The following is a 13,385-nucleotide window of genomic DNA, read 5'->3' as shown; positions in this document are numbered from 1 at the left end:
ACCCAAAGCACCTCAGAGTGCCCCTCCTCTGACTCCTTGCTAATTAACGAGGATGTGTATTCCTCCTTAATATAGAGTGCCACGCCCCCACCTCTCCTTCCTATCCTGTCCCTCCTGTACAGCCTATAGCCCTTGACATCACCTCACTGTGTCTCTGCCTGTAAAATTAGGTTAATTTGGCTTTCTTTCTTCTGCACCTTCTAGTTTATTTACTCTGAGATATCTCTAGGGCAGAGACTGTCTCCTACTATGTGCACACTCAAAACTTATTTTTTAACGCTCACATAATATTTCGTGAATTATGTCAATATTGTTAGAGATTTAAAACCCCCCCCAGCTTTTGTCATGCTGCGGTGAGTAGATTACAAGATGTTGCAAAAGAACCTGGAATTATTTATTCCTATTTTGCAGATAGGGAAACTGAGGCCAGAAGTGAAATTACCTCCCTGTGGTCTTCCAGAGGCCACTGGCAGAGCCAGGAATTACAGTATCAAAGGTATTGATATATCTAGTATGAGTATCAGATACCTTAAGTTAAGCAGGGTCTAGTTCTTGGAACTTGGATGAGAGCTTCCATTTAAAGCCTACAGCTGCTGCAGGAAGCATCTATCGTTCATATATATACCAGCAATTCCAGATCTCCTACCAGAGCAGAGAGCAAATCTGACTTGCTCCATGTTACTATAGGCTGGGTATCTTTGGATTAAAGTACTTGCATCAGAGAAGTTAGGCAGCTTGCACCAGAGAAGGTAGGCAGCTATCCAGACAGCATTTTGTCTGACTAGTATTTACAGAAGTTCAGAAGCATCCCTTTCCACTATATGGTTGCCAAAAGCAGAACAAATGATCTGAACAAGGAGGAAGAGGTAGTGAAATGGAAATCAAGGGAAAATGCAGTCAGGGCAGTCAGATGAAAGTCAGAGGCAGGTGCAAGTTAAGGCTAAGATAGAGGAGAAGGAGACAGGCTGGACAATATAGACTATCCAGTTGGAATGCCCTAGAACAGTAGTTTTCAACCTCTTTTCATTTGTGGACCCCTAAAATATTTTGAATGGTTGTCGTGATCCGTCTGGAAATATCAAATGGAGATGCAGACCCCTTTAAATTGTAATTGTGGTATTCTCATACTTTTGATTGATTGTAGTCATCTTTTGTGGACCACTTAGATGCACCCTGCAGACCCCCAGGGGTTCTGGAGACCAGGTTGAAAACCACTGCTCTAAAAAATTGTCTGAAGATCCTTACATTGGCAGTGGTTCACTACTGCTCCAACTGGCTGCAGTCTGTAACTGCTTTACCTGTAAAGTCTTCCCCCAAGGCAACTGTAGAGAAGGGCAGGCATAACTAGGATCAGTGTTCCACCAACACTCTAGGCATCTCTCTGCATTCCCCCAACCCACAGGATTTCACCTCAGTGTTTGAGGGGCCATGCTCTTCCCTCCCCCAGTTCTGTCTTGTGCCTGCCATGTGAGCTGAATGACCTCAGGGGAGAAGAGATTTATGTATACTAGGATGGTAGATTAGGACCTTGGAGTATTTGAGACTCCACAAAATTGGTTTATGTGAATGATCTGCACATAGGTATTTAACACTTCATGAATGATTTATAAATGGCTGTTTTTGTTCAGTTTTAATATGTCCTTTGAATATTCTTCTTGGCATTCAATAGATTTGCAAGGAATAGGATTGTTGAACATATCTTCTTAGGCCAAAAATCCTCCCTTTTGTTTCAAACTGGTGAATATTTTTTAATAAGCTACTTCCACACCAAAGCATAGAGTAGAGGCAGAAAAGACAAACAGTTATGTTAAATTTGAGAACAACCTATTAGGAAGGTACATTACAAATAATCAAAACTTAATATTATGCTTAATATTTTCTCAATCTGGATGTGTTGAGATGACAATTTCATTATACAGCGTGTATTACATGGGGAAGATCTGAATCAGTGACATGTCTGTTTTAAAACCAGAGAGTTCAGCGTCATAGCTAGATAGTTGAGCTCTCTTCTCTTGGCTTTTCTTTAATGAAAACATTTCACAGAATAATCTAGCAATGTTTCCTTCCATCCATGTTTTGCTTATGGGGGAATCCCAAATTGGCTACTGGATGACAAGAATTTATGTAATGATTAGACTACTCACTTAATCTCCTCTCTTCATGTAAATATTCCCCCTCTCAATCAGTCTGTTACAAGTCAGTAGCCACATAATGCAGCAGCCTTGACTTTGGTAGATGATCATTGCCAATAGCTTGAAAATGCATAGTCCAATTCCCAGAAGCTGTGACACCCCTCCAGCAGGCACTGAGCACAACCAGAGTAGAGACCCAGTCTCCTATCATTTCATGTAGCTATCAAGGGGCACTTGTACACATGATGATGTTACCATATATACCTGACAAAGTTCCCTTTGTGTGGCTGAATAGTATCACACTTTATTGGTATGAGAGTTTTGAGGGTTTCAAATGATTTTGCATTGTCACAGACTAAACCACATCCTGATGTTTAGGTTGCAGCATTGCAACTTGGAACCTTGAAGCCATTAATCTGTCAGCTCACCCCCGCAGCCACAGGAAAGACAGGCAGGCTGCACTGGAAAAAGGATTGGGCCCCTCACCACTTCTGCCTTCAGCAGACTCCAGCAGTCAGCAGGATGCCTGGAGCTGCCTGGGAATGGGCTGGCTTGCCCCTGGGGCAGTGCAGGGAGGCAGCAGGAGGGTGGCTGGGTGTGCTGGCAGCTAGAGAAGGCAGCAGGGCCGCTCCAGGGGTGCTAGAAGCCAGGGTGGGCTTGGGGAACAGTTGTATGGGCACCTCTAAGCTGGAGCAGCACCCAGCCCCCTACCAGCCCACCTGGGCAGCTCTGCATCCTGTGCACTGTCCCTGACATGTCTGGCTGTCAGCACACCCAGCCATCCTTCTGTCGCCTCCCTGCACTGCCCCAGGGACAAGCCAGCCTGTTCCTGAGCTGCCCCATGCATTCTGCTTGCTGCAGGAGCCTGCTCAAGGCAGAAGCAGTGATGGACCTGATTCTTTTTTTCTGCACAGCCTGCCTAACTTCTCCCATGGCCAAGGCATGAGCTGACAGATTAATGCCCCCTCCCTGCCATGGGAGAGGTGAGCAGACTCTGCCTTTAAAAAAAAATAAATAACTAAAAAAAAATGGGGATCAGACCCCTTGCCATTTCTGCCTTCAGTAGGCTCCTGTGGCTGCCAGGACAATGACATGTATAGTGACAGAAAAATAAAACCTACCATTTCAATTAAAAACTCACCGTTTCAGTTTATGGGGCATAGAATGCAACCCTGAAAGACTAAACCCGTGTCATGTGTCCATATGCCCAAGAAGGTTTCCAAGTCTGTTCAGGCTTCATCTTCATATTAGGGCCAGTCATTTTCTGCATCCCTTAATTCTATTGCTAAAATTCATAGCATTATTAACCTCAGGTAACCTCTACATTTTACCAGCAACATTCTGTCACCAAATCAACATTCCCCTCTTTCCTGCCCTCCTCCCCCAACTTACCTCTCTCCCACCTATTATCTCCATCCACTCTGATCCTCCCTGCCACACATTTGCATTTTCACAAACCTGCATTTTGCATATTGGCTTATACTTCTATTCCACCCGGGAGAACACACAAACACCAGGTGACTCTACCTATGCCTGAGGAAGGGTGCTTTTGCCCAAAAGCTTTCAAAGAACAATTTTTCCAACTATTTAACTGGTCTAATAAAAGGTATCACATTTACCCAAAGAACCTTGTCTAGCATTGTTAATGCATTTTGAGACGACTTCATAATGCTGCACTTTAGTAGGCAATTCCTTTTTTATTTTTAAGTAGCTTGCAGAAGCTTTATTGGGAGATTAAGTGCTTCAGGTACTGATTTTGTTTACATGCTTCCTCAAAGGATGGACTGTGGGCACAGAGGAAAATGTACTCTGTACATATGTCTACCTGTGTATAGATGGAAACTCGTAAAGAATTGCCCTGTAAATATGCCAGCACCCAACTGTTTATTGTGATGCAAACTGTGGCTATGGATGTTTTTGAGAGACGGTCTTGAGACACTAACTAGTACAGCAGAATCATGTTAAGACTTTGTGATTAACTGTGAGGAAGATAAAATAAAAATAAGTTTGTTTGGGGTTTGGGGGTTTTTTTCTCTTAGCCACATGGCCTATAGCAGATTAAGGCTATTTTTGTGCAATCAGTGTCAACAAGAGTGAGAAAGTGTTACAAAGTTTCTGCTTTTAAAATTACCATGTGGTGTTTATGCATATCCTGCTAGTAACTTTCTGAAATCAGTATTTTCTCAGGTGGCCTGTGCTTATACTACCACTGTTGTTTTTCAGAATTGTAGGCTGACTTATTTAGCAAACTCTGTTGATCAGACCGATTTCTTATCTGCCTGTGGATAATTAATTGAACTGCAGAAAAGATCCTGTACGTGATTATCCACGGGATGTTCCTGTTTGTTCATTTGTTTGTTTGCTTGCTTTACGGAGGAGAAGAACAGGGAAGAGATGAGAAATGACCAGAGATCTGGGACTGGTGATAACACCCCTTTATGGTCTTGAAACCTTTTCTTAATTTCAGTGGCCTATTCAAACCAAGCCTCATCTTCTGTGTTTGTATATGGAGTCAGGATGGGGATATCTCTTTTGCCAATTTGAAAAATACTGAATAAAATGCCCAGCATTCCCAGGGCAAATGGCATGTCTCTCTCCCCAAAAATGATTGAGGTAGCTAAAGCACAGAATGGGCATCAGAACTGATTTTTATGCCTAGCTCTTATGCAAGCTCAGACATGTCATTAATGACTCCTGTGCCTCATTTTCCTGCCTTTAAAGGGAGCTAATGCTTCTCCCTGAGATGCTATGATTCTTAATGAATTAAGTTTTGTGAAGTGCTTCAAAGTGTTTTCTCTAGAAATTCAAAGTAGTATCACTCTGAAAATTACTTCTGTCTTGGGTATGGTTAGAGGTCCTGCTTTGCATATTTTGTTCACCCCTTGAGTCAGAAACCTTTTGCCAGTATTTGGCAAGACAGTCAACAAATCAAGATTTGCCTTAAATATGAGGAATCCTTTAATGACGCATTAATTTTTGACTGCTTGGTGCAGTTGAACTGCTTCACTTTTGAACATAGTGATATTTATTTCTTGAATATTCAGATAGAGGGATTACAGTTTAGAGGTTTTTTTTGGTTTTATTTATAATGTTGACAGGGCTTGGTCACATGAAACTAAGTTTTAGTTGTAAGAAAATACACAAAGATGCTCACTCACACAGTATCAGACTACACAGCAATTAAATATAATAGACTAAATATGACTAGACAGATTTATGACTTTGGAAAAGGAACAGTGTGAGAGTAGGCTGTATAAAGAATGTGTTTTTCTGAAATGTTTTTCATGAGTCTTCTATCTTCAGGATTTTACTCAAAAACAAGGATAACTTAGGGTATAAAAACTACTGCTAAGGTATGAACTATTTTTCCCTTGGAAAATGCATTAAAAAATTTCATCTTATAGTCAGCTGCAAGTTTTAAAGAATCGAATAGCATTTTTCCCTTACTACCCATTCTTTTCCTTTCCTGTTGTCTCAAAATGACATACCAAGTACTGAACAAGACCAAGTAACTTTTTTTCTTGCTGTGCTGCTGTGAGCAATCTTGGTATCCCTTAATAAAGTGGCCCTAATTATTTTTTTCACAATGGAAAGCAGATTAAATATTAAGGATTTCTATATTCAGCAGTTTCTTGCTGCTGATAATTTTCTATGAATTAAGATAATGTGGTTTGGTTGGGTTTTTTTAAATGTTGTCATTTGTGCTTTTTTTTAAAGTCAAATCTTTGCAGTGTTGCAAAATCCAGTTGTCCTTGCTGAATTGTTTTGAAGTTTAAATGAACTGAAAATATAAAAGTGAGCGAGATAATTAAATGTTATTTTTTCTTTCTCTTTTAGATTATCAGCGCCTGATGACAGTAGCAGAGGGTATTACCACTCTGCTGTTCCCGTTTCAGTGGCAACATGTATATGTTCCCATTCTTCCTGCTTCTCTCCTACATTTCCTAGATGCTCCTGTCCCTTACTTGATGGGTCTTCAGTCCAAAGAGGGAACTGACCGTTCCAAGCTGGAACTTCCTCAAGAGGTAGATGTTGTGTGGAGTTGTCGGCCTTTATGCCTTAAAGCTAAAAATACTTAATCTTCATTCTCTCTAGTTCCCAGGGTAAAGGTGCCACATCAAAAACAACTATATAAAGTAACTTTGGCACAGATATGTCTCTGCTCAAGGGAGGCTCTGGATGAGAGCATTGCAGGACTGGGAGCATTGCAGTTAAAAGATGCAATGGAAAAGTCTGCAGAGCACTTATCTACATAGGTCTGATTTCACAAATGTTGTTAATTTTATTAATAAACAATGCTTCTTTTCTGCTTCTTCCTCCTCCCTGGGGAGAGACAGGCTGACTAAAGTTTATGAATATTGTAGAAAAGAATTGGGCTGAAAAATGTCACTGTCTTGTGGGTATGAAAAGGGTGGATAATAACATGCATATCTCAGGAGGTACTTTTATCTGTTCTGCTTCAGACTTTCCCCCACTTTAGTTAACTTTGTCAGGGTCACAGTCCTTTTGTCAGAGAATGAGATGGGATTCCATCTGGTGACAGCCTGTTAGAATTGATATAAGAGTTGTTGCCAAGTGGTATAGGCTTTTACATACTCTCTCTATCCCCACACCCCCAGCCCATGCAACGGGATAAAGTAGGGTTTTTTTCTCTACTACCGAACCCTGTCTAACTGTGGGACGAACGCTCAAAGATTTAGGATGGCCCTGTCTCTAGAGAGCCATGATGATCTTTTTTTTTTTTTTTTAAAAAAAGATCAGCATGGCTGTGTAGAGACAGGGCCAACCTAAATCTTTGAGCGTTCATCCCAAAGCTAAATAGGTTTTGGTAGTAGAGAAAAAACTGTATATTGGCCCTTCTCTACAAGTTATGCTGCAGTTAGCATGTGAATTGCAGTATAAATTACACAGATGCTAAACGTGAACCTAATTTAAGGTGCCAAACTGCCAAACCAGCCATGAAATTGTTCCATACATAAGGCAGAACAATTTTATGGCCGGTTTGTATGGTACCTTAAATTGAATGTGTGACCAGGCCAACAGTGAGCTGACTTTTGGCTTAGGCTGAGGACTGCACTGGGGTCTAGAATCAGTCCAAGTGTGACCCAAGCGTGGTCCCCACAAGGTCAGTTGATTGTCAGCTCCAGACCCAGACCTGTGGGCAGCCAGCTTTCAACTTGCCAGTGCAGGAAGAGCAAATAATTTCAAAATCATACCTCTGCTGTGTACATGTGATATTTCAGGAGGCATGATTGTTGGGATCAGGGATCTGATCCTGTAGTAATGTCTGCCAGGGTCTTAGATTTGCATTCCTACTGCATCCTAAAATGTTTTTAGACAAAGGTCTGTCCAAGGGTGCAGATCTGGACACTTGCACGAATTAGTGAGAGAGTTTAAGTTTTTGTAAGAGGTGCTAAAATGACAGCCATGCACAATAAGGACCTTTTTTCTCCCAAAAATATTCTTTGGAAAGGGGAAATTTCATCCTGCATTACCCTTTCTGTGTGCCTCCTGTCTTCTCTGATGGAATTATCTGTAAGAGTTGAGAAGATAACTAAGTTTCTCGCCTTGCTCAGTCTTTAATGTCTGTGAAGCCATTGGCTGTTGAGTTCACCATTGCCAGTTGTGGTGAGGATGGAGTGAGAGAAAGGTGTCTTTCTCCTGGGAACTACATGGAAATCATTAAACACCTGTCAAAGATATCCATCATAATGCTAAAATTTTGGACCATAACCCTTCTAAGCCATATTAAACGTGGTGACCTTGAAGTGAATGGCAATAAGTTGACAAGCCTGGCTTCTGAGCCATCCATATGGATGTACATGAATTATTACAGTTATTTGTTTTGCTAACGTGTCTAGAGATCCTAGCCTGGTAGTGCCAGGCAGTATGTACACATGTTGAAAAGAAATGATCGCTTGAAAATTTTTGAAGATATGTACTCATAATTCAGAACTGGAGTAAGGAGCTGAGCAGGAACTGGGATGTTGTAGGCTCCCATGAAAATTTGGCCGTATCAGTAGGGAAGAGCATAACAGTATCACCCAGACATAAGGGAGAAAATCAACAAGGCCAGTTTGTAGTTTAGGATGAAAGTGGCAATAGATGTAAGAGGCAATAAAAAAGGACTCTACAAGTATGTCAGAAGTAAGAGGAAGACTAAGGAAAGTGTAGGCTTTTTACTGAATGCAGGAAGCAATCTAGTAATGGATGATGCAGAGAAGGCTGAATTATTTACTGCCCTTTTTACTTCATTCTTCACAAATAAGGCCTATTGTCAGATGACAGGTGAACTTGGCAATCAGAATAGGAAATGAGCAGCCTCAAGTAGTAGAAGTACTGTTCAGGGATTACTTAAAGAAACTGTATGTTTTCAAGTTGACAGGGCCAGACAGGATTCACGAGGGTGCTGAAAGAATTTGCTGAGGTAATTTTGGAACCATTGGCTATTATCTTTGAGAACTTTTGGAGGTTGGGTGGCATCTCAGATGACTAGAAAAGAGCAAATATGCTGACCATCTTTAAAGAGGAAAGGAGGATGCAGAGAATTACTGAACAGTCAATTTAACCTCAGTACTAGGAAAGATTGTGGAGCACATTGTCAAGGAGTCTATTTTTAAGCACTTGGAAGAAAACAAGGTAATCAGGAACATCCAGCATAGCTTCATCAGAAGCAAGTCAGGCTTGGCCAACTTGATTTCCTTCTATGACAGTGACAGGCTCTGTGGGTTGGTAGCATTAATGGGGGGAGGGGGGGAGAGGGCATATGAGAGGGGCACCAACCCTGGGCACTCTTTAGAGGGGCACTGGAATTATGCTTCCCTTCTCCCAGAGTCCTTGCCACTTTTGGAGAAGCCCTGACCTTTCCAGGCATAGAAGCCAAGATAAAGAAGTCCTGTACCATCCAGAAGCCTAACCACTACCCCTCCCCAGTGCCTGCACACCACAGCATCTGTGTCCTTCCACCCCTCCATGGTGCCTGCCCTCCACCACCTTCCCTGCTATTTGCCCCTCCTTGCCTGCACACCTGGCACCTGGATTCTCTGCCCGCCTCCCCTCCTCTGCCACTTGCCCTCTGGCTCTGACTGCTGCAAGGCTTTGGTACCACTCCAGTCCAGGACACAGAGTACATGGTTGCTCCAGCTGCAGCCCAGCTACATAGCAGCTGTTACAGTGGTGCCCATTCAGGTTGAACCCTGGCCCTCAGAGCTGCTGGTATTGTTGCCACTGCAGGCCCGCCCAGGGTTGGAGCCACAGCAGCTGCCTGCTCCTTACAGTATTGTACTCCAAAATGGGGGCCCATTTCTCCCATGTTAAATGGTGGGGCCCCTCATCTTGGATTTGAATAAATATGGTAATCGTCTTTTTTAGTGACTGGATTAAAAACTAGTTCATTTAAGAAAATAACAGTTTAATGTGGTAGTCTTGCAGTCCTCTTGGCATGCCAAATGAAATAATTCCAGCACAGAGAAAGTAGGACTTGAGAAGAAAAAAGACATTCAGTTGTTAAACAGCTTAGTAACTTACAAGTGCCAGCATTTATAAAAGCTATAATGCGCCAAACAGATTAGAGTCTAAACAAGACAGGTGCACGGTTGCTGTCTTTCAGGTGGGGTCCCCCCACCCTACCTCATACACAGCCTATACTTTTTAGGAAAGCATATTAAACAGACATTAATGGTTTATGTTCTCCCTTTTTTACATCCTGGCAATGGTTAATCTTTAAAAATGTTTGCAATGCATGACTTGCGTGGTGCATGGCTGATGGAGTATAGAATAACAATAGGAGAACACTATATTTAATCGAGAAGATTTTGAATCTGGACTTCCTGTAGATAATAAAAACAGAAAATCCTTCAACACATGAGCAATGATGAAATACTGTTCACTTTAGAATTCCTTTATTGTTCAAGCCAAGGGACAGCTTTTCAAGTGCTGGTCTAAATATAAACTGTTTGTATAGTAGAGATAAAATTCTAACAACTGGCCATCATGCTGTCTTAAGGTTACTAATCTCTCAGTATTAGCTTTAATCATCAGGATGTTTTTGAAGAGGAAAGTGAGATGGACTCCCCAAGGCTTTTCTGAGCCCAAATCTCATTTTCAAATTTTGTAAATGGTATGCAGAGCTGAAATTAAAAAGCCTTTGAAATGAAATATTGATAGATAAGAAGAATCTTTGCACTAAGAGCAAAAAAAATTACATCTCACACCATTAGCCAGTTCAATATTATGTATGTTAAGAAAAGCAGATTGTTTTATACTGAGCAACAATTTTATTTGAACGTGTTTCAACTTTATTATAGAAAACCATAATGATGGTGCACTTTACTTTTAACAAGTGAATCTTAATACCGTGGCTGGGAAGCATCCATGCAAAATGTGATTAATGTCAGAAATGTCCTTGAAATGAAATAATATTCTCTGAAGTAACTGTAGCCTATTGTTTAATTTCTGCTGGAGTGAATATTGCTCTGCTGAAAATTTAACCTCTTCAGAATATGTGGGAGGTGAGGGGTAGGAGGAGGAGGGAGTTAATTTCCTTAATGTAATCTTTGGATTAGCTCAGTTTCTTTGTTTAGAAGTGAGTTGCAATGAATGTGGACATCTTAGGTTCTAGAAGGACTAAAAGCATCCTGGTAACCATTTCCATGTCAGCTGAAAGACTAACAAGGACATGCATTTTTTGCCCTCAGGGTATCTAGGTCTCCTGTTCTGCAGTTTTTTGTCTGGTTAGGGCATTTTAGAACAGAGTGTACTTGAAATTATTATTCATTTTAGCACTTCCTATTCAGCACAATATATTCACGGGCAGTGAATTTTGGATGCAAGCTGCAGTTCAGAAGAAAATTGGTTACTGTTTTTATTGTGCCATTCTTCCTCTGGGTGTACTTGCACTATATATATTGTGCAAGTACACCCTGAGGAAGAATGGCACAATAAAATATACAAATATATATAAAAATAAATAAAATTGTGTGTGTGTGTGTGTGTGTGTATATTTATACAGCTATGTGAAAATAAAGGATGAACTTGGTCCCTGTTTTTAAAGCCATGTACAGTCATTTGTCTACTAGAGCAGATTCTTCATTCTGGAAGCTTTACAGGAAACGCACCATTTATATACATGGAAACTTTGTGTGCTGCCCCATTGTGGCCCTAATCCCAGCAGAATCCTCGCCCCACAGATCAGCTGAACAGCTCCTACTCAAGTTAGTAAAACCTGGAGCTAGACTGAGTCTTGGAGCTAAGGCTTATGTGAAAAGACGAGGGGCACTGTACATCTCTATCTTCCTTTTACAAATTGTGATAGGTCCCCTGCTGTTTGTGAAAAAGGATGTTATTGCCTGGGCCAAATAGATGCCCCGATCATCTATCAACTTGTATGACTCTGAAAGAAGTGCAGGAGAGCCCACTGATCTCTAAAATCACACAGTGTATTTCAGGGGTCAGCAACCCCCAGCACATGTGCCGAGCATGGCACGCAAGGCCATTTTGCTCGGCATACCCGCCAGCCTGGCTTCTAGGCAGCTGCTGCCAGCCATGAAGCCCGGGCTGCTCCCAGCAAGCAGCTGCGTGGTTGCAAGCCTGCTGCAAACAGAGAAGGCTCCGTGGTTGACAGCAGCTACCCAGAAGGCTGCAAACATCTGCTCTGGGCTCCGGCTTTAGCTCCATACTAGTGGGTGAAAGCACGCCTCAGAGCGGATGGTGGGGGAACAGCCTGAGGTAGCTCAACCCCAGCTTCTCTCCCGCTGCTGGCACAGAGCTGATGACCAGCACAGATGTTTGTAGCCAGCCTGGGCTCTGGGTAGCTGCAGCAGGCAGAGGGCAGGCTGCAAACAGCTGCACTGGGCTCCACAGCCCCAGCATCCGCTCCATGCTGATGGCAACTGCAAGTGCACCTCAGAGCAGACAGCAGGAGAGCTGTGCTGCCTCAGGCCCTATCCCCACCATCCACTTTGAGGCGTGCATGCACCCACCACTATGGAGCTGATGCCAGAGCCCAGAACAGCTGTTTGAAGCCTCTCGGCTGCAGCTGGCCCAGGCTCTGGTAGCTGCTGCCAACCACAGAGCCCAGGCTGCTTGCAGCAGGGCTTGCAGCTAAGCCCACCTGACTCCCATCCTCTCTGAGCCCAGCCCCAGCCCAGCCCCCTACCAGGAGGAAGCTAGTGCTGCCCCTTGCCAGGATCACCGCACCTTTTGCAGGCTTGGCTGTGCAGGGTGGGTGGGTGGTTGGGCTAATGAGCAGGCTCCAGACTGGGGCCTTGGCCAGCTGCACTGCAGCCTGGGGGCTGGCTCCCTGGGGAAGCACAGGGGCTCTGGCGGGACCAGGGCATTGTTGGGTTGGACTTTGTCCAGTGGCCCAGGAGCCCCGCTCCGTGCACCTGCACATCTGACTCTGTGTGTTTGTCTGCCTCTGTCTGGTTCTGTGTGCACACACGTCTGGTTCTGGATGTGTGCATGTCTGTTCGGGAGGGGGGGTGTCTCTGCTCTCCTTTTTCTTTCTCTCTTATTTGTTTCTTTTTTTCTCTCTCTAATTGCAACATGCTCAACAAAAAAGGAATACACAACAAAGGCAACATTTATTGATTATTAAATATATTAATATGCAGTGCGTCCTGCCGTGTACACCCTGCCCTCATTTTGTTTTTCTGACATGCTGGCACTCTAGCACCTTCCAAGGTAGACATTGTGGTTTTTGTCAGCACTGCAGCCAAAAAACGTTGCCTACCCCTCGTGTATTTAATCATATACACAATTTGGGGGGTGTTTTAAGTAAGGAATCTGTAGCATCTATGCTGGACTGGAAGCATGGAGATGCTGTATTACTGCTGCTGTGCTTCTCTCTCTACCAGCCCTGGTTTGGAGGGGTGGAATTCATTCTTCAGTGTTCACACTTTCATAGCCACTGCCAAATTGGCAGTAACTTTTGACTGAGAACCCCAAAGCTGCTGCCAGTTCAGCAATGACTGCAAGAAGTTTAACTCTTGCTATTGCTGATGTTGCAAAGTGTAGTCTGCATCTGCAGTCAGGACTTGGCCATGACTTTGGGGAAAAAAATTATTTCTACCTTCCAGAAACAAGGTGCACATCTTCTTTGAGCGCATGCAAGAATACTGTGCATTTAAAATACTGCCATCAAATAGCACCTAACCTTGTTTCAGGAGTGGACTGGCCAAGTTCGCCGATGACACCAAACTTTGGGGCAAAGCATCCACGCCAGAAGATAGGCGGGTGATCCAGGCTGACCTG

At 43.0% G+C, this 13,385-nt stretch overlaps 1 protein-coding gene across 2 annotated transcripts in view; it reads left to right on the top strand.

Moving 5' to 3' along the window:
• DENND5B (DENN domain containing 5B) overlaps window positions 1-13,385 on the top strand; it is a 188,782-nt gene that overhangs the window by 106,501 nt on the left and 68,896 nt on the right. For both annotated transcript variants that reach the window (XM_019544624.1, XM_019544623.1), the window contains one exon: window positions 5,970-6,157. In XM_019544624.1, the coding sequence (XP_019400169.1) occupies window positions 5,970-6,157 (188 nt within the window). The remainder of the gene's footprint in view (window positions 1-5,969; window positions 6,158-13,385) is intronic.

Source organism: Crocodylus porosus, unplaced genomic scaffold (genome assembly GCF_001723895.1).
Source record: "Crocodylus porosus isolate Cpor-Errol unplaced genomic scaffold, CroPor_comp1, whole genome shotgun sequence".
Classification (NCBI taxonomy): Eukaryota; Metazoa; Chordata; order Crocodylia; family Crocodylidae; genus Crocodylus; species Crocodylus porosus.
This window is presented reverse-complemented; position numbering and strand designations above follow the sequence as displayed.